Below are 22,238 nucleotides of genomic sequence, written 5' to 3' on the forward strand. Positions count from 1 at the left end.
CGTGGGTGGGTTTCTGAGCCTATGCAGATCCCTGTTGAAATAAATGCAGCTCTGATGGGCACAGGAGTCCATCTGTGATGATCTCATCATAGGATTGGGTCCGTATTGTTGTTATAGATGGTTCAGTATAGAAATGTATGCTTTATAAACAAAGAGAAAATATATTTAAAAAATTGACAAAAAGATGCAGATAGGAATCTAGTGGGATTTTCAAAAGTGCCTAGATGCCTAACTCCTGGGAATTAAACAGCTTTGGTGCTTTTGAAAATCTCACTAGGCACCTATATGCAGCATCTTTAGGCATCAGACCTTTAAAAATCTGGCCCAAAGTTTCTTAAAGTTAGTGAATGTTACGCTATGATGATAGCATACTTTGCCATAAAATTGCTATCAGCAACTTCTTAAGTGGTATTGAATTGGCATTCCAATCACAACAAACTGTTGGTGGCTAATTTGATTGTTTTAAAGGGCAACAATCCACCTGAAAAATCATATTTCCGTGGGAATTATTTGTACATATTATTGCTACAAATCATATTTACTACTCTGAAATTAAAGACATTTTTTCTGTATTATTTTGTCTATTTGCTTTGTATGTAGTGAATTTCAGGGTTCTAGTTGAAAGTGTATGCCCTTGCAAGATTCTGCAAGAAAGTGTGAGGCCCCATTTGTGCAGGACACTGGTGCAGCCCCAGCACAGAAGTCTGCTGGTGGCCTCAGTATCAACAAAGCTGAAACCCAAGAGGCGGTAGCTAGTAGTGTGCACGGAGATTGCTTTAAAAAAAAATGGTGCAGCAATTGATTGGGACCCAGACCTCATACCACAACACAAATAAATTAATAAAATAACAATACAATATAATAGGGGGGATGGGTAGCTCAGTGGTTTGAGCATTGGCCTGCTAAACCCAGGGTTGTGAGCTCAATCCCTGAGGGGGCCACTTAGGGATCTGGGGCAAAATCAGTACCTGATCCTGCTGGTCCTGCTAGTGAAGGCAGGAGGCTGGACTCCATGACCTTTCAAGGTCCCTTCCAGTTCTAGGAGATGGGATATCTCCAAATACTAGGAGATGTGTAGGAATGGGCCTGAGAATGTTTGGGTCTCGCCAAAAAGGCTCTTCAACAGAGAGGGATTTTGAAAGGATTAAAAAAAAATATCAGAACACTCACTTTCTATCAGAAAGTTTAATATATCGTTTATAAATAGTCTAGTTGACAGCGTCCCTTTGATAAGATCCCAGCCCGTGTTCACAAATGAGCCCCAGTGGCGGCACGATGGTTTGAAAGAACTTGCTGTCTTCAGAGACGTTGCATCTTGCGCGGAGGTGCAAGGAGACAGATCTTCTGGCTCTCCCGCCCCTCTTTTCTCCTTTTTAGCTGGTTGTTTCCACTCTCTCTCCCCTCCTCCTACCCTGCCTCGATCCCTCCTTTTCCCTCTCCTCCCTCCCCCCATTACCTGCCGCTCACGTTGGGCTCTTGGCCCAGGAATCATCCTTGCAGGGCCCACCCACCGCCGTCCTTACCATTGGCTCCGCGGGCTGCCCGTCTCCCCTTCCCCTGTCCCGGAGGCAGGTTCGCGGGAGCTGCGGCAGGCTCGGCGCGTCTCTGGCTGCTTGGGAGAGGAGCCGCCGCTGGCACCGACAGCTCCGGAGCCTTGGTCCTACGCGCCGCGGCGGCGCCCCAGCAGCGGCGGGCAGGGACTCCCCGGGTATCTCAGCCAAAGCGCCATGTAGCCGCTGCTGCCCCGGACGGCGCGCGGTGCCCCTGGGGCGGCGGGTGGCTGCTTCCCGGCGGAGCATGTAGGCGCCAGCGGCGGGGGACTGAGCTGGTTCCCCACCGCGGCGGCTCCTGTTTGCCCGCGGCACTTGTCGGCGATGGGGGAGAAAGTTTCGGCCGCTCCGGAGCGGCTGCGGGGCGGCGGCCGGATCGTCTCGTCCTGCTCCAGCTCCTCGGGCTCCTCCTCGGGCTCCTCAACTCTCTCGGAGGAGGGGGACGCCGGCTTGGCCCAGGACCGCCCCGGCGGCTGCTCGGACGCGGGGCGGCAGGCGGCGGCTCCCCGCGGGGCGGAGGGGGAGGAAGCCGGGCGGTGGCGGCAGAGCGAGGAGGCGGCGAGCCCAGGTGGGGGGCAGCAGCAGCAGCTTCGGCCGGAGAGCGACGCCTCGCTGGAGGAACAGGAGGAGGAGGTGCGGTTCGTCCCGGGGAAGGGGCCCGGCCAGGTGCAGGCGGGGGGTGGCCGTGGCTGGCTCCCGAGCCGGGCGTGGCGGCGGCGGGCAGGGGTGTCGCCGTGAGGTTAAAAGCGCTCTCTCCTCCTGCGGGGATTTCCCGGCAGGATCCCGCGTGCAGCGTGGCATCCCCCGGCCAGTTGGCTGCAGAGATGCTGGAACAATTTGTATAGCGGGGATGCTGAGAGCCATTGAACCAAACTGTAAAAACCTTGTATATGATAGAAACCACTTGGGGAGGAGGGGGTGTGTTTGCAGCATGCTTTGATGGATGCGGGGAGTTGAACTTGCTTCCCTGCTGGTGTCTGCCGCTGAAAGGAGAGCTTGGGCTAAGACAGGACAGGGCTTCACTAGCAAACCTTTCCCCAGCACGTTGTTCACAGGGGTCCTACCCCGGTTGACTTGTTCCACATAGGATTCTTGTTTGTTCCTTTTGCTAAATGTTTATTTTTTAAAAAGGGAAAAACTTCCTGATCTCCAGCCCCCTTCTTTCTTTCCTCTCAGGAACAATCACCATAACGGTGCTATAAAATGAACTCCTCAATGTCAAATGGAAATTGTGGGTTAGCCCTTAAATGACACTAATCTGCCTGGAAGAGCTAATGCCATATCTTTGTGGATTATGGTGTGGGTTTGTGAAGACAGATCTGTTGGACGATAGATGTATACACATAGGTTTTTTTTTTAAATTGATAGCCTATTTTTTAATTATTTGAAAGGCATTTGGACTGTTTTCAGGGTTGGGGACTATACCTGTATGCATTGTATAGCATTCATATGTATTGGCATGCTCTGGTTCCATAGAACTTCATAATACCTAGTTTGGAATCGTATGGTTTTATATGCTGTCACTGGGCAATCTGTGATCTCTCTTAGCCTGGTGGCTCACAAACTTCTTTTGTTAAAAATTTGTCCACAACATCGTGATGCAGGCTACCTTCTCTCTGACTTCATCCTACACCTTCCTGTGGCTATGGCTGGGATTGACCAGGGTTTATCTGCGCTGTAACGTTAGCTTGAGTTAGCTATGCTCAGGTTCACTCCTGTTGAGGTAGCCTAGCCCATAAGAGCTTAAGAATGGTCATACTGCGCCAGATCAATGTGGCTGGTGCCAGATGCCTGAGAGGGAATGAACAGAACAATTATCAAGTGATCCATCCCCTGTTGTCCAGTTCCAGCTTCTGGCAGATGAAGGTTTAGGGACATCTAAGGTATGTCTGCACTGCAATTAGACACCCGCAGCTGGCCCGTGTCAGCTGACTCGGGCTGAGAGGCTGTTGAATTGCAGTGTAGATGCTTGGGCTTGGGCTGGAGTCCAGGCTCTAGGACCCTGTGAGGTGGGAGAGTCCCAGAGCTTGGGCTGCAGCCTGAGTCCTGAACCTCTATGCCGAATTAAACAGCCCCTTAGCCCAAGCCCTGCAATCCCGATCCAGCTGAACAGGCCAGCCGCGGGTGCCTAATTGAAATGTAGACATACCCCAGAGCATAGCGTCGAGTCCCTGGACCATCTGGACCAATTGATGGACCTATCCTCCATGAACATACATAGTTCTTTTTTGAACCCTGTTATGCTTTTGGCCTTCACAGCATCCTCTGACTGAAGTTAGAGCAGGCATACTGTGAAATAACATTTGAGCTGCAGAGTAGCTGGGTCCCCACTGCATTACTAGCTGAAGAATCAGTAGTACCTGAGCTTCAACCCATAACCCCTAATGAGCTAAGGAGCTCAGGTTTAACGCACTACTTAACTCAAGCTAGAGATTTTTGCGTGGTTGAGAATTGGTTAAGGGCAACACTCCAGTTAAACCCTTTAGCTAATGCTGTTAGCGCTGTTAACACAATGTTAGTAAGCCCTAAGAGAATTAGGCACAAAACTTCTATTGAAATTCAGTGGAAGATGAGTGCCTAACTGCCCTTCTGGAAACTCCAGTCTTCCCTAAATAATTCTAGGGCAGATCAAAATAAACAAAGTGGAGCAATAGCCACAGAGAACATGTTCGAACACCCGCTTCCTCTGCATTAAAGCCAGTTTATCCGCAGGCTGTCTTCTTTTTTGCATGTGTAAGATTTTATCTCCCCTGGCTGCTAGCAACCATGTAGCACTATTCATGCCAGGTCACTTGCTGTTTGGTTCTGCTCTCCTTTTGCATTTGCTAGCCCACCAGTTTTGCTGTAGTCAGCAGAATTGCTCATGGTTGAATTTCAAAGTGAAGAAACACTTAAAGTGGCACGTTAAGACTTCATTTTCTATGCAGGGACCCACACGTGGAGAAGACGGGAGTTCCGAAACAGACTTGCATGCTCACTTGAAGCTTTTCAAAAAGCTGGATGTTCATTACAGCTTGCATAGTTGGGGAAGTCATGCTGATTGGTCTTGTCCCATTAGTTTTATTTTTGTTACTTTTAAATACAGTCAGAGTTTGAAAAGCTTACTGGACTTCCCTCTGGTTAGGAAGAGAAGGATGCCAGTGAGGTGCAGAAATAGTGCCTTGGTACGACGGTTAGATTTCTTCTCTCTCTCCTGCTCCCTCTTTCTCAATCTCAGTTTCAGGGAAAGGAAGTGCTTGAGAGTGATAGTCTTGTTAAGTGCATACAACTGCTAGGAAAACCTGTGATCAACAGGAGCGGTAGGATAGCTGTCAGCAGGCCCAAGAAGACAGTGCTGCCTCAGTTCACACTTTTGTAAAGTTATCTTTATAAGCATAACTTGAACTTTTAAATTCTGTAATATCTAGTGATTTAGATTCCCTGCTACTTGTGAGTAGAACTGGGTGAATAATTGATTTTTTTGGTAGCTTGGCAGTTATGTGCAAAACAAAAAATTGTGTTCAGTTGACCCTGAACTGTAAATTCCAAAAAATTGCAGCAAATCAAAAAAGTTGACTTAAAAATACATTTCAGGTTTAAATGAAACATTCATTTAGTTTTGGGATATTTTAAAAAAATATATAAAGCAAAGGACATGAAAGGCTAAAATGGTTGGAGGAAGAGAGAGTTCTGCCCTCCTTATAACTTTTAGCTCTGTGGTTAGGAGACTCTCTTGGGATGAATTCCCCATCTGCCCAGTGTAGAGCAAGGGTTTGAACTTGAGTTTCCCGTTTCTCAGGTGAATGCCCTAACTACTGGGCTACAGAATGTTCTCTCAATCTCTACTTTTGAAACTGTTACATGGAGTATGAATAATTAAGTAACAATTGGAGCAGGGACTTGAATTTGAGTTTCTCCCTTCTCAGGTGAGTGGGCCGCCAGGCTGCCCAGTAACCTGGGTTGGGTGTGTGTCAGGCTGTGCTACTGAAGCTGTTCCACGTTGTTTAAAACTCTTGCATAGTCATTGGACCAGAGAGAAGGAGAATGATTCCATAGCCTGGAGCTTCTGTGGGGCTGAAGGGAAAGGAATGAATGCCAGAGAGTCAGTGCTTGCCCCATTTTCTTTTTCACCATGCTTCTCAATCTCCCGTGCACCGGCTCTTCTCTCTGCCAGAAAGTGGCTGGGAGCAGGGGATCATAGTTGTTTATAGTTTGTTTTGTTAAACTTATTAAAACAAATGGTACCAAACATCAACAATGAGTAGTCATTTTGTTTCTGAATACTTGTCTGTCTTTCAACAAGAAAGAAGCCATGTAGTTTATAGGAGAATCAATTTTCAGACTTTGACTGAATTGCTGGAGATTGAGCTTACATACAATGTGAGATCATCACTGAATTTGAAGCTAATTGCTATTGATTCTACTGCGAGTTCCTGAATCACCTGGATAACTGGGAACACTCCTGCTTGTCAGAGTGCTATAGCAGCCTTTCTGCAGGAGTGCAGTACTTCACAGTAAGAATAACTGTTTATAATATTTCTTTCTTTGGCTAAAATGGTTAAAAAAGCTTCTGAAAAAGCCACCTTCTCCCAAATATACAAACCCAGTCCTTGTTACCATGCTAAATTGAACTTTTACATGAGAAAATTGGTAAATTACTGTTGTAAAGTAAAAAATGTATTCTCTGTAACTGAGACTTGGTATTCAGATATCAGTCTGATTTGAGTTCTATTTTCAAGGTTATTAAAACCCCAAAATGACTGGGTTTCTACTGAAAACGTAAACTGACTTCTTAGAGTTGCTTATACTCAATGAAATATATTCTTTGGAAACAGCTTTCCCCCCCAGTTGGCATGATTCCTGTATCTTACGTCCCTTGTTCTGTATAATTAAGGACACAGAAGAAAAACTACTGTACTAAGAAACAGCTCTATCTTCTGCTGCTTACTGGTCACCTGAAGATCCACTTCTCTGTTCATGATATTGTAACCCACATGCTCTATACTGTAGCATTTGACTTAGGCCATATCTACACTAAAAAGTTAGGTGGACCCAGCTATGTTGCTCGGGTGTGAAAAAAATCCCCACCTTGGAGCAGTGTAATGAAGCAGACCTAACCCCTGGTGTTGACAGTGCTAAGTTGATGGAAAAATTCTTCCGATGACCTAGCTACCATCTCTCGGGGAGGTGGATTAACTACAGCTATGGGAGAATCCCTTCCGTCACTGTAATGAATGTCTACGCTGAAGCTTTGCAGCTGTACTGCTGTAGTGGTTTATGTCTAGACATAGCCTTAGTTTTTCCAGGAGGGGGAAGAGAAGGAGGAGACATGGATCTTAGTTGGATACTCTTTTTGCACAGGTGCAGAGGGCAGGGCAGGACAACTCAGCTAGAAAGACCCAGAACAGGGTATAGTAGTTAGTAGATATGTTCATTAATTGTTCTGAGGCTGTACAAGAAGTTTTCATTGTGAGCAACCCACCTGCCAGGTCATACCTTAGTTATCCTCTGAGAGTTGAGACAGTCAGAGAGCCAGGGGATTGGGGAAAGGTTATAAATAGAGGAGTTAAAAATAGGCCTGTATAGATTGACACAGGACCAAGCATTGTGTTTGCTTTGAGGGCTGGGTTCCAGGCCCTGTACCACTTTGGATACAGCTGAGTTCTATTTCAGCTTTATTTACTAGGTTAACCCTCCATTAGAGTGATATTTGGTCCACCACAGTGTGTTTTATGGAACTGCCTGTGGAATTTGTTTTGTTATTAGCACTCTGCTCTAAACTGGGATTCTGTTTTAGAGAGAATGGGGTAGCACTTTATGAATTCTTGCCTGACTTAGCCAGGCTTATGAGGAGATATGCTACCCTGCAATTGAGAGGACCAGTCAGCTATTAATTCCAGAGCTGAGTGGCCGCTAGTTGTGGAGCTCCCCAGACTGTTCGTTTGCGGACAGGGTGCTGAAGTGTTTGAAAGGACCAAGAGTCTGTCATTTCTCAGCTCCAAAGAGTCCAGGTGACACACACTACATAATATAATTACCTCTAAAGTCTCAGAAATCATCTCTGATCCTTTCTCAGAGGGAAATGTGTTTTGATGTGTGTGCTAATGTATAAAAATGCTGTGCTGAAACCTTATATTTGAAAATATACGCACATAAAAGAGAAACAAAAGGGGGAAGTCTGTATAAGCTACACCAATTGATTCTTCTATCTAAAAGATTTTGTTTAAAAGTTATTCTTAGTATTCCAAATGCTATTTACAACATTTTATACTATTTACAATGTGTTTTGTGTGCATTAAATCTTTGTTCTACTAAGAACTGTATGGTGCTCTCTCTTTTGACTGGGAACTATGAACATCCATTTATCCGGGTTTTACATTCAACAACCCTGAGGTTGAACTTTGAGTAACCTTTTTAGAAAGCACTGCAAGACAGCTCTGGCCTGTGCTTCAGCAAAGGGTTAAGCTGAGGTGCTGGAAGAAGGGGAATGGGGGGGAGGGGAGGTGAAATAGATTTATACAGAATATTGTCTGAACATCCTCTGTGTCTGTTCCAGTATAAAAATCAGTTGCTTTGAAAATCATTGTGACTTCATGTGAGAAATGTGAACAAGAGTAGATGGCTTTCTGGAAAACCAAGATTCTGTTGTGAAGCCATTGATATTGTGGAGCAAAAGCCCCCAGAAAATAGTTGTTTGTAAACTATTTTTTGTAGATTTGTCATCTGGCATGCATAACGCTCTAGTAGGTACGTACCTATGTCATTCCAAATTGCCATCTCTTAATGCAGCATTGTTGGCTATAGCTTATGCTACTCTTAAACATCCTAGTATCCTTAAATATGAATAATGTACATGTTTTGCTGTGCTGGAGTGTGACATAAGTCTTTTAAAAAAATACGAATGATCTACTCTGAAGTATTTTCAATGGAGATGTTACATGATTGACACCAGGGCATACCACTCTTCCCTAACCAAGTGGAGTAGTGGTATTTTGCCGTCTTGTCAAGAACTTTGGAGGACTCTTGGTGATGCTGCACAAAGACGTAACCTGAGCTTCTGTCCCCTCAGTGGTGTGAGTGCTGAAGAGACTGATTCTTACACTTAAGGCTTTGTCTACACTGGCAAGTGAAAGACAAAACTTTTGTCATTCAGAGGTGTTAACCCCCTCTTCTCCTCCTCCTCCTCTTCTCCACCCCCCCCCCCCACGAAAGACAAAAGTTTTGCTGACAAGCGCTTGTGTGAACAGGGTTTTGTCGGCAGGAGCGCTCTCCTGTCGACAAAGCTAACACCACTCGTGACCGGAGAACTTGCTCCTGCCGACAAATAGCGGCTACACTGCGCACATTTTAGTAGCATGGCCGCGGTGGCACAGCCGTGTTGCTAAAAGCTGCGTAGTATAAACATAGCCTTAGCTGCAGCTCAGTTTACACTTTCATGTGCCAGAACTGTTTAGCTCTTTTCCTTATTTGCTGAAGGGCCTTAAGAGGGCCTGATATTTCTAGTCTTAAAAACAAGATTTTGAGATAATATGTCTACATCATAAAGAAGCAATTAAAGGGCCATAAATTTGCTTTTTTTATTTGGCGAACGAGAGGAAATTGTGCTGAGATTACCATAGTTGTCCATAGAGCTTTTTTAGCATTTTTTTTTCTTCAGCAGTAATGCAAGTAATCCAACTAAACAATAATTTTAATAATACTGGGCTTGATCTTGGGATAAGAACCTGTAACATCTGAATGATAACTGAGAATTCTTAAGTAATCCATATCATTAATACATAATCTATAGATTGGGCTTCAGCATCCAGCAGTCTTATTAACTATATGAACCTCCACCATAGAATGAGCCATGGAAAAATAGTTTTTCTGGATAACTACAGTTCAGTGTTGCAAGACTCTTGGACAAACCCAGAACCCTCTAGATTGTTCAAACAAACTACAATTAAAAAAAAAAAAACCAAGCTTTATTACAAATGTGAACATCTAAATTTAATCTGCTACTAGGGTACCTATGTTAGTCCCTGAGTTGGCTGCATGATTGTGTGAAGCTTTTCATTTGCACCCACAACTTTGTTTTTTCCACATGTGACAGAATCCCATTTTACAGGTGGGCTGCTGGTGACCAGGTTGAGAAAGAGGGGTATTTGTACTGTCTGCACTCAGCGTGAGACCAGACCTCAATTTGGACTTCAGGGTAGCAGTTTCATAGCCTGCCTTCCTGAAACTAACAATACTAACTTGCATCTGGTCACTGTCTTTATTCTGAGGTTTGCAAAGCACTTAACAAACCCCAGTCAATGCCCCATGTCATGCATGAGAGGAAGGTATTTATCCTGTATTTACAGATGCAGGAAACAGAAACATGGCAGTTCAGGGACTTGTCCAAGGAAACACAGTGAATTAGAACAAGGAGCATAAACAAGGATCTAGCTATTAGGCAACGGTCTTAGGGGTCAGCCCTCTGTAGAATGGAGATGCTCTGATACCATGGTAATGGGCACTGTGTAAATTCTAGAATAAAAGACCCAACAGTGAGGTGGGGAGGCTCTTGTTCAATTGCGGCAGAACTTGGGCAGGCCCTGCCTTCTCTATTCTGCAAAAGCGTAACCGGCATGGAGCAGATAGGGAAATTGGCTTTCTGACAGTGGGAGCTTCACCTCTGCTCCTGCTCAGCCTTTAGCTTCTTTGCAGGCAGAGGCTAGCTTGGAAGACCACTCCCCCACACTGCTGTGAAAGCAAAAATCTCTCTAGTGGCTCTCTGTGAGGAAGATGGGGAGAGATGTGTACCAAATGTTTTGTTCTGTGTTGGTTCAGCACCTAGCACAATGGTGAATCTGGTCCATGACGGGGGCTCCCAGGTGCGATGCTAACACAAATAATAAATATCCTCAAGTGGAGTATGTGCAGTATTTGCAGCTGCTGCTGGAATACTCTGTCTAGTTCTGGCTTGCACAGTTGAAGAACGTTGATGAACTGGACGGGTTCAGAGAAGAGCCACGAGAATAATTAAAGGAGTAGAAAATATGCCTTACAGTGATAGACTCAGAGGAGCTCAATCTATTTAGTTTAACAATGAGAAGGTTAAAGAGGTGACTTCTTGGGGGGTGGGGAGAAGAGACTTTATTTGATGTTTTGGGTCATTTACAATAAGACAGTACAGTAATATTGTTTTAACATATGTAGATACATATCTTAATACAGAATTAATAATATAAGCAACATATTGTATTTTATCATATATTGTTATCTATTGACCATATTGTGTTATCGTTAACATTTTATTTTATTCAAAATTATTTAAACACAACCTTAGCATAGGGGTGTGTATGTGTGTGTGCTTATGTAACCATTCATATTAGCTTTTTCGGGGGAAGGAGGGGGAGGAAGGTGAATGTTTTCTGGGGAGTGAAATGGGGAAGGGAGGAGTCTCAGGAGAATAGAACAAAAGGAAAGCTAAGGGGGCTGAAAGGGATGTAATTCAATTATTATCCTCTGTGTATATCCTTCCTGACTATCCTATAAGTGTAGGATTACTGCGTCTATATATCAAAGTATCTCAATGGTTTCAGTATTTCTACTGGATTGGTTTCCCATGCAAGGTATACTATTTAACATTTTGTTAAAAAATTTGTCTGGAACTGTTTTCACAAAAGTTGTTAGACCTTCCATTATAAGATACTCTATTAATAGTTTATTCCAGTGACTTACAGTAGGAATAGTTTCCTGGGCCCACAAATTAAAGATTGCCTTTTTTTGCTATGAAGAGCAAGAATAGGAGTAGCTTCCTTGTTCCTAGTTTGAGTCTTTTTAGCAGGCCAACTACTAATACACTTGTTTAGAACTTTAACAGAACTTAATCTCTCTAGTATTATTTTTTTATTTCTTTCAGGATTATTTTCCAGACCTTTCTACTACCCAGCAGTTCCATATCCTATATATGAAAGAGAGCCTGGCTGTCTTGCATTTCATAAGATATTTGGGGCAATATTATGTATTTTATTATGTAGAGATAGAGAAACATGCATTCTGTAAATTAAAAAGTACTGAAATTGTACTACTTGGTTAGTATTTCAGCCAATATTTATCGTCTATATTATCTCATTCCATTATTGACAGTCTATGCTCCATAGCTCAATAGCTTTATGTGGCTTGTCCTCTAAAAACATAGTCATGAGATTAATATATTCTAGACATAATCTTGTTTGTAAACAGGCTTGAAGTTTCAGCAAAGGTTACTAATACATACAACTTTGTTGGTTCCTTTTTTTATCTGAAAGTGTTCATTGAAAAGTAAGCAATCTGTATACATTCATATTGTATATTTTTAAAAATATATCAGCTATATCTGTTTTAGGGGTTGTCCATCCGTAAAGAAATCTTTGCACTTTTCCTAGTGATATTTGCCTCAACACCTAAAAACTTCTTTATTCAGTCCAGTTTTAAAAGCAGTGCCACTTTTTATTATTTATATTCTGAGATCTCTTCTTTTTGTTTGGTCAAGTGCCTCAGGTATGGGATTAAGGGGTGACTTGATCACTATTTGTAAGTACCTACATGGGGGAACAAATATTTCATAATGGGCTCTTCAGTCTAGCAGACAAACGTATAACAAGATCCAGTGGCTAGAAATAGACAAGTTCAGGCTAGAAATAAAGCATAAGTTTTTAATAGGTTAATTAATCATTGGAACAATTTACCAAGAGCTGTGGTGGATTCTCCATCACTGGCAATTTTTAAATCAAGATTGTATTTTGTTTAAAAGATATATGCTCTAGGTCAAACAAGAATTAATTCAGAGAAGTTCTGTGGTATGTATTGTGCAGGAAGTCGGCCTATATGATTACAGTTGTCTTTTCTGGTTTTAGAATCTATTCAAAGATCATGAGTCAGGCCTCAAAATGAATTTAAAAATAAAATTGGGTTCTTTTTGTTAGTTGTCTGGGTTTTGAGCATTTAAGGGTCATGTTTTCCAACTCTTCTTCACCACCATGAAGGCTACACCTTTTATTTTTATTTTTTTTAATAAATGGAGATTTTCATGACTTCAGAAGCTGGGGCTTTAGGAAATACACTAAATGTTCTGTGATTTGTGATACAGTCAGAAAAGCTGACAGCTGAGTGCATGGGGGAGTGATGGGGAGACAATGAGAAGATGGGGAGGAGTGGACTGGTGAGACTAATCCCCCAAAATTGCAGGACTGCAAGGAGGGAAAAATGGGTGAAAAAAATCTCCATCTAAAATGAGGCCATTTACTTTTAAGTTTTTTAGTTTGTTTGAGTACTGATCCCAACTATCGGAGTTTAAATATCTCGCTGAAAGAAATTCTCCCATAAAACCTGCCCTCTGCACTTTGAAAGAATGTAATGATGATATCCTACTCGAACAGAGACCCAAATAAAACTAAGGCTCCCGTCTACCCTACAAACCCTTGACCGGGTTACACTTTGTGTGCTATTTACATAAAGCCTACCCATGTCTTCGAGAGGCCTAAGCCTGATTTTGTGACTTGGTAACACAACTGTTACGGTCCATCCATATTTTAAATGGTAAGCATGTCTTAACCAGGAACTACTTAGCACAGTTATTTGCAGTGCAGATATGGCTGAAGGTCTTGAATATAGAAAGGATTAAATCTTGAAAGGCGCTACACAAGTTGGCATACACAATGTGCCTGATTAATGCACGTTTTAATTTAGAAGTGACTTTGCAGAGAGGAAGAAACACAAGTGTTTGCAGAAATGATTAAATATAGATGGAAGTAGCTGAATGTGGGGTTAACTCATACAATCCACAGCAGGGATGATGCATTCTCCGTTGTCCCACAGAAACATTACTGTGCATCATGTTCGTTCAGCAGATTTAGGGCGAACTCCATGCATGGGTCTCAGTAGAAACACACTGTGACTTAATTTTTATTTCTTGAGGGCAGCATTTATTAAATATATACTGATTGGCAAATTCTTTCTTCATGGAGCCTTTCCTTGATGCTTTGCTAGAACTGTGTAATTAGCTGCACCTGTTCTGTGAGTGATCTTACTGTGTCTAACGGCACTCCTACCTTGGGAGATAGTGTGCAGTGGGTGGGTGTACAGATCAGCCAGTGTATTAAAAAAAACCCAAAACAGTTCAGATAACTAGTTATCTTCCTGTCTTTAGGCAACTTTTATTAGAATGTAACTATGCTATAATTATGGTTGAGAAGATATTTCCAGAATAAGCCTCTATTTTTCATTCTTTACCTTACCAAAAATGTCTCGGTCAGACCTCTTTCATACCAGACATGAGGTTATGGGTCTATTACAGGAGTGGGTGGGTGAGGCTCTGTGGCCTGCAATGTGCAGGAAGGTCAGACTAGATGGTCATGATGGTCCCTTCTGGCCTTAAAGTCTGAGTCTATTAATTTTTGTGTATAGAAAATTTTGGAGGAAATGTGTAATCGTATTTTGTTCAGAGATACTGAAATACCAAAGGAGATTATCTTTTGGCAGATAACTCATAGCTTAAAAATGGTTTATTAAAAAGTCACACTTGTATGTGGTGGTGGTTTCCACCCAACTGGTCTGTCTTAATCTCTTACAGTTTTTGATTCTCCCTTACTTAGCACAGACATTCTTCTGCTTATGACATACTAGAGAAAACTTAGAGGTATATCTTCAGCTGATGCAAATTGTCATAGTTCCATCGACTTCTTTGGAGCTGTGATGGATATGGAGCTCTTCTGTAGTAACTTATGAATACTGTAGGTTGACCTTGCTATTGGGATGTTCACTGTATGAATATATTGGTTTCATTTAACAGTGGGCTGTATGGACAACAAGCGAGCAGGAAGAACAGCTCAAGGTAAACCACCCCACAGCGGGTTTAGGGTTGTTATAGGACCGTGGCAGAGCCTTAACCCTGAGGACTCTGTCATGACTTGCAGAGTTCACTGAACTGGTTTATGATGAGCAGGGCCCAAAACCTAGGAAGTGACAACCCAAGGAACATTCTCTGGATAAAAAGAGATTCTTTATTTCCAGAGGGGAAATAGTTGTTGAGGAGCTCTTTGGGGAAGCAGACTAAGACAGGCACCTGCTGCAGTGTTGAAGAAGCTAGGACACCTTCACAGGATGGTGAATTTTAGGTAAGACACAGATACACATGCGCACACACAGTTTGTTTTAAAATTCTTTTACTCTAAATGTTTTGTTCTGACTATTAAAAATTAAACAATATTTTGATTTAAGAAGGCCATCTGATCACTATATTCACCACTAATCACAAATTCCTGAAGGAAAGGACCACAGGCACCAAACTCAGTTGGACCTGCTAGGTAAGCATAGTTTGCTGCACAGATTACTGTAGCCCAGAGTCTGGTCTCAGAGTGGGAGAATTGTAGAACTCCACTCCAGAAGAGGTAAGCACATAAGGCATGACACCTGAAGTGGGTTTCCTCTGGGACAAAGATGCAGCTATCTTTGCAACCAGGACAGGTGCTAGGACAACTTACACCATAATGTTCTGCAGCCTTTATGTTTCCATGTCTGTCTGTGTGACACTCTGCTAGCACAGTGGACTTTTCTGAAAAGCCATTAGAAACAAAATGAACTAAAGATGCATTGTACAAATCTAAGATGGTAGTCAATGTAACAAGTTTTAAGCGGTTAAAAAAAAATATCCCCCACACGCAACTCTGGATGCAGTGCTAGCTTTCTGAGGGTGGGTAAAGTAAGGGCAAGTCTTCTACCACTGACACATTTGTAACCACTTACAGTAGCTAGTGGGTGCAAGCTTGGCGTGCTATTACACCCTTCCGTTTAATTCACTTGGATGTTACCAACGGGTATAGTTGTGCAATGCAAGTGACAACTTATCTCCTAGATGATGAGGAAAGAGTGTCTACAACTATGTGCGCCTTGGTTTCATGCAAGTGAGTACAAGCAAGTTATAGCTATGAGAGAACTAAAATATTTGAATCCAGCTTGGCCTCTCCCAGTGTGACTCTACTAGGTAAGGATTTTTGCATAGTAATCAAATTACGTAACGGTAAATCAAAGAGATTATGAATCTCAGTGTAGATTTACACAGTGATGGATGAGTCAGTATAAAAGCCAAGAGCGGAACTGGGAATAGCAGACAGAACACAACTCTTAGAATTTGGTTTCAAATCCAGATGAAATATGGTACATGAATGAAACTGTGTGGGGAAATAGACTATTAGGTAGTTCTGGCAAGTGTGATGGTTTGACCTGTTTTTTAATTTATCTCTGACACCGTTGTTAGCAGGCTTCTATAGATGGCTGGAAGTTAGATGATAATTGTAATACTCAACTACCTGTACTTAGATGCTATCTAACCAACTAAAGCCAATAAAGTTATTTAAATAAGCATTGCAGGCAACAAATTATCACTATTTATTTACATATGAAGCAAAAATATGTCCATTGTTACAAATCTAGGTGCCAATTTTAGACATATGCCCATGAGTACTCCCATTGAATCTAATGAGGTTACTCGAATATGAAGGTGTTTGCATGTTTGGGGGCCTTAGTTTGTAAGGTTTTTATGTATTGATGAGGTATTGGAAGCATTTAGTAGAGGCTTCTTGAATCTCATTTCTGTGTTACTGAAGAATGTGTTTATAGTATTCGTACACATACTCATACACATACATACATATATCTCCAGGACAACTTGTCAAGAATTTATTTGTAAAGTTAAGTATATCTTGATCTTCACAAATAAGGCGAAGTGAAACCTGAATTTTTCCATATAATTACAAGTGGGTTTCTTGAGTGGTATATTCACAGCAGACTCAATTCTGTGTCATTGGGAGATCTGTTTGAGTATGGAGTGCATGATTTAGGCCCATGACTGATAGTTACTTGGCTATTAAGAATTCATAATATTAATCTTGATTATATGCGAACAGACACACTATTCACTAGTCACTTCCCCTCTGTGCCTCAGTTTCCCGATCTGTAAAATGAGGATAAAATGATACTGACCTCCTTCCTAAAATGCTTTGAGATTTACTAATGGAAAGTGCTATATAAGTGCTAGGTATTATTCATATTATTACTACTACCCTGTTTTACTATACTGCATCGGTAATAGTTCCTTAAGTGTTTTATTGCATACCTGCCAGTTACTTTCAGATACTGTGTTATGAACTCTTGTTTATACAGGGTGCTACTCCTGTTGAAACTATAGGAAAAACTGTATTGTACTTGAGAAATACCATGAGTACTTAAAATACAGTTTCTGTAGATCCAAGACAGGAGAGTTATAGCTGTATGTGCAACCTTCACTTTGGTATTTTTGGCTCTTGAGTGGTTGATCATGGAATCTCTTAAAGTTTGCAGGATTAGTCTTGTCCCTGTCTTTCCCTCTGTATTCCACCCACATGCTTTGTGAGAATAAAAAATGGCACCGTGGCCATCTGGATAGTTCCAGGTCAGATTTGCTGAGGCAAAAATACTTATTGGTAGACTATCTCCTAGCCTGGCTAACTCTTTGGGATGCTCGCCTCCTTCTGCATCTTCACTAGTATGAAGATTCTGTGGGTCAAGTTCTGCCACATACACCTGTGCAATCTCACTTTAGTCAGTAGAGTTCCACAGGTGTGTCCAATTGTCCTTAGTAGAGTCTTTTTAAAATTCCTTGTTACCTTGGAAGTCCTCCTACCTCTCTAATGTAAGGGTATAATGCAGTACAAAAATGTTGGAATGGCATTCTATCCCCTAATGTAACCATGTGTATGTATATAAAGGTATTGTATAGTTCCATATTCATTATATCACTGGTTTCCATATAAAATTTGCTCTGTTTATAAGTAAATAGTGGATTTTTTTTTAACACCTCCAGTGGTATCACCAGTATCAGAGGGTTTGCATGACAAATTGAGCTCCCAGCTACATCTGTGCAATTCCATTTCTTTAAATGATGCTCTCTTATCACACAGATACAATAAACACGCACAAACCAATTTATAGATAGATAATTTTACTGAGGGCTTAATCTGCAAACAGTAATGTTATACAGGTGTAAGAGGGACAGAGCGTATCCTGCTGAGCCTTTCTCATTGGTACTGGTGATGGTGTATATGATGGAAAGAGCCTAGATTGATTGTCAGAACCCAGAGTCAGGGCTGATCTACACCACGAATTTATATTGCTATAGCTGTATCTCTCAGGGGTGTGAAAAATCCACATCCCAAGAGAAGTAGATATACCGCCTTACCCCCTGGTTATAGACAGTGCGAGGTAGGTAAAAGAATTCTTCCATTGATCTAGCTACCGCCTCTCGGAGAGGTGGATTACCTATGCAAATGGGAGAGGTTCTCCCATTGGTGTAGGTAGTGCCTACACTGAAGCAGGGCAGCAGCACTGCAGCTGAACCACTGTAGCGTTTTGTGTGTAGACGTATATCCTGAGTTCATACATAGAATTAGTTACGTGCCTTGAGCATGGAACCTGACAAAGTCACTTTTTAGAGAAGAATAACGCTTCAGTTGGTTGATCAACAATCGAAAGATTTAAAAAACAATTGATGTCAGTTAGTCTGGGAAAATGTTTCCCGTATAACCTGTGTCTGTTCAGTAGTTTTCAGAATTGTATTTGTGTACAGAGCTGTGTAGTGCTGGTGTTGCCTAACTCTGCAGATTCAAACCATAATCCAGCTCAGTTGTGTAGCTCTTGCATCCAGCACTTGGAAAACTAGAGTCAAAGTGTACATATATTTCAGATACTTTGAGTTGTCAAGTCTTGTCTTGTATTGTCTTATCCTTTCAGAAAAAAAAAATTCCCCCTGAAAACTCATAAAAATGTATACTGCAGTATTGATGTGTTTTGGATAGCGAAGAGGTCTGTTGCATTGCATATATATATAATGTTCCAAAGTGGGTTTGCTGAATGAAGAGGTAAAAGTATTGATTTCATTCATCATAGATGCAGAGGGAATAAAATACTTGTACTGATAAACTTGGAAGGCTTAATTCAGGAAAGAATTTAGTACTTAGATTTTTTTTCTTAATCTAATATTATTCACTTCATCAGGTATCCATACAGTTCTCTCGTCAATGTCCATTTGTTCATCATTTTGATAACAATATAATTGTTCTTGCACTGAGAGAAGGCAGGGCTAAAGTAATAGGAGTCACTTGCCATAACTTCTAAAAATCAGATCAATATTTTTATTGCATATTGCCATTTCAGTAAGCAGTGCTGTAATAACAAACTCTAATTCTTGTTAACACAACATGTACATTTAAGCACCTCCTCAACAGTAGGGGACCAAAAAGATGTTGTTTTGCCTTGGCTATTTTAACACCTATTTTAAAATAATGTAATCCATAAAATATCCTTTTAACTTGATAAAGCAAAATAACTAACTTCTGAGTAAGCTTTTACTAAATTGTAAATTAAATCAAAGTTCCCTACTTCCACAAACATCGATCCCATGAAGTCCTTCTCTACTTTTGCCAATGCCAGGTGATCAAAAATCATGAGTGGCTTTAAAATCATAAGACTTTTTTTTTAAAAAATTGATCTTTTTATCTGCTTTCTGTTTTTTTTAGTCTTTAGGGTTCATGTTTTTTCAGCATTTATCTGTAAGCATGAAGGTTAGAAACTCGCTTTTAAAAAATAAACAAAATCTTGAGAATCTCATGTAATCACAGGACCTCAGATCTGGCACTTCAGAAAAGTATCAAATATAAGAGTCATAATAAAATCAGGAGTGTTGCCAACAAATCTACTTCTCCGAAAGCCAGAATAAATAAAACTTGCATTGTGTCCTGATAGCTGTGGAAGTCTGGCCCTTTCAGACAGATGGGTAATAGGCTTGAAACAATACCCTGCCGCCAGCCCCTCTCTTGCTTCGGTGCCCCTGCTTATAGCAACTGTGACAGTATGGCATGTTGGAGAGAGTGCTTCTTAACAGACAGGTCTCAAGCCATTTAGTTGTATAGGTCAAAACCAACAGCTTAGTTTCCGCTTGGTAACCAGCAGACAGCTAGTGCACATTCTGTAGCACAGGTGTCATGCTTGTGCCAAGTTATGTTGCTTAATAAGTGGGCTGCTGTGTTCTGCTCCAGCTTGTTTCTGGGTTGTCTTGGGCCATCGTGTCTGGTACAGCACATTGCAGTTGTTTAGTCTTGAGTGATAGAGGCCTGAATTGTGGTAGCAAGGTCTGTGTCTGAAAGAAATGGCCACAGACTCCAGATGAAATGGGGACTGAGGTGAGATGAATTCCTTGACACTGTTTCTATACAATCCTAATAAAGCAGTTGGGGATCTAACAGCATCGCCAAATTGCAAACTCTGGTAACAAATTGCAGACACCCTCAATAAGGAGGACAGATAGTCTTCTTCATATTTTTGATTTGCTTCCCCAAAGCCAACATCACCTTGGTCTTATTTGGATTGAGCTTCTAATGTCAGCAAAGCTGCTGACTTGCTGTGTAGCTTTAGAAAAATCATTTAACCTCTTGTTTACCTACCTTGACAAGTGTGCTGTGAGGCTTAATGCTAAAGCATTTTGAGATTCTTGGTCTAAAGGTGTTTTATAAAAAGTAAAAGCCGGGGAATTATTAAGTAAGAAATTGCCAGATTCCTACTAATAGGGGCAGAGGGAAGAAAGGTGTAGGTGGTCTAAGTGTTTAGGCACAATGTGTTAAAGGTTTCTGTGAAACATCAATTGCTCTTTAATATCTTGAGTATAAGTAGAAGTCTGAACAGAAGATGAACTACGTGGTAGTTGACTTTATTTTTAAATATTTAGAGGAACACCTTAAATGTGCTAAAACATTTGTTCCAGGCAAGCTGCAAAAACAAAGTATGTGGGTGTCTGCGTGGGGTGAGGGAAAATATTTTCGAGCTCTTATGTACTTTGAGTCTCAATGCTCATTTCCCTGGGGTAGAGATTCGCATAAAACACTGATTGGAAAAACAAGAAAAAAGATGCTGGTCTTCTGGATATTTGAATTTAGCATTTCATTTCTCTAAATGAGAGGTTCTCAACCTTTTTCTTTCTGAGCCTTCCCCCTCTCCCCCCCCCCCCAACATGCTATAAAAATTCCACAGCCCATCTTTATCACAAATGTTTTTCTGCATATAAAAGCCAGGGCCAGCATTAGGGGGTAGCAAGCAGGGCAATTGCCTGGAGCTTTACGCCACAGGGGGCCCCGTGAAGCCGAGTTGCTCAGGCTTCGGCTTCAGCCCTGGTTGGCGGGACTTGGAGCCCCGGGCTTCAGCCCCAGGTGGTGGGGCTTCAGTTTTCTGCCATGGACCCCAGCAAGTCTAATGCCGGCCCTGCTTGGCTGAATCCTGCTCAGGGCCTCCCAGTGGGCCCCGAACCCCTGGTTGAGAACCACTGCTCTAAATGATATCTCCTGTAGTCAAACAATGTAGTGTCTATCACCTGAATCAAAGCACTTTCTGTTTCCTGCCTAGCTGCATCTCTGAGGTGTGAGCTTTGTGGTATGCTTTGAACACTGGAAGAACCTGTTAACGATATATATAATGCTGCTGCTTTTCCTCTGTGCACTTGGTCACCCTCCATTGCCTTCTGCTTGCTCAGCAGTGCACAAAGCTGTGAAATGTTCTGCATCACATACCTTTTAACTAACACCCCTTTCCCACTCACTTTGGACTTGATGTTTCATTCTCTACATCTTGATTATTTTTATTACTATTTCATCACCCATTATAAGTTTAACTTGGTTGAATTACTCTGCAAAGCACTCTGGATAATGCTGAAAACTTAGCCGAACACCTGCTACTCCTGACATATATATTATGTAATTCTTTAAAATAAAAAGGGACTGGTCAGAGACCACTAGTACCTGAATTGAGAAATAGACCGTCTGCATCAAGCAAATACATTTTAATCCTTAAATTCTTCTGTCTGATCAATTTAAGTCAAATGATTAGCTGTATTTTAGTGTTTTCCACATTAAGTTCAGTCCTTGTTTGAATATTTTTTTCAGTGATCCAGCCTTGGTTGTCCTGTTTCATCTGGTCTCCACTTCCCCTTCCCTGCCCCATATAAAAAGTGATTACCCTTGCTCCATACTTGTCAGTGTTCTTTGTCTCAGTAGGACAGGTTCTACTATGAAAAGCCATATTTGAGCTGTTGTGTTTTGTAAAGCACCATTTACATTTTATAATATCTTTGCTGTATTGCATACATTCAGTGGCATGTCAAAATAGAATAGCCACTAAAAATGTTTAGGACATATGCAGACAATTTGCAGTAGGACATAAAGGTATACAAAGAATCTCCCAAAGAATCTGAACTTAGCCACGCACTTTCTATCTTTACTTTGTGTGCCTCTTTTTCAGAGGTGAGATTTGACAATATTTTATAAAAATATTCATTAACTAGTGTATGTTGCTTCCACATATTGGTCTGATGTCTTCATTATTAAGTTGCTCTCATAGTTTTGAACTGGTTGGATGCAGGGCTGTGCCCAAGGGGGGGGGAAGGGGGCACAGGTCCCCCAAAATTCATCTAAAAAACCTGTATTTCTTTGACTCAGCCCTGGCGGCTGACTCCTGGCTGCTGCTCCGGCCCTGGACCGTGTCCCTGGTCGGATGGTATTTGTTTTTCTTTCTGATAACTGTCTAATGATGTACAGTGTCTTCATATCATTATGCGCTTCAATGGTCCGTGCATCTATTGCCATTTTCTCTAGTGGAGGAAGGCAAAGAGAGGGATGATGTGGT

At 41.7% G+C, this 22,238-nt stretch overlaps 1 protein-coding gene across 7 annotated transcripts in view; it reads left to right on the top strand.

Annotated features, from left to right (window-relative positions):
* Positions 1 to 1,733: 1,733 nt before the first annotated feature.
* Positions 1,734 to 22,238, top strand: part of MAST4 (microtubule associated serine/threonine kinase family member 4) — a 422,044-nt gene continuing 401,539 nt past the window's right edge. For all 7 annotated transcript variants that reach the window (XM_065599050.1, XM_065599051.1, XM_008170656.4 and 4 more), the window contains exon 1: positions 1,734 to 2,183. In XM_065599050.1, the coding sequence (XP_065455122.1) occupies positions 1,875 to 2,183 (309 nt within the window). In that variant the 5' untranslated portion in view covers positions 1,734 to 1,874. The remainder of the gene's footprint in view (positions 2,184 to 22,238) is intronic.

Source organism: Chrysemys picta, chromosome 6 (assembly GCF_011386835.1).
Source record: "Chrysemys picta bellii isolate R12L10 chromosome 6, ASM1138683v2, whole genome shotgun sequence".
NCBI classification, from domain to species: domain Eukaryota; kingdom Metazoa; phylum Chordata; order Testudines; family Emydidae; genus Chrysemys; species Chrysemys picta.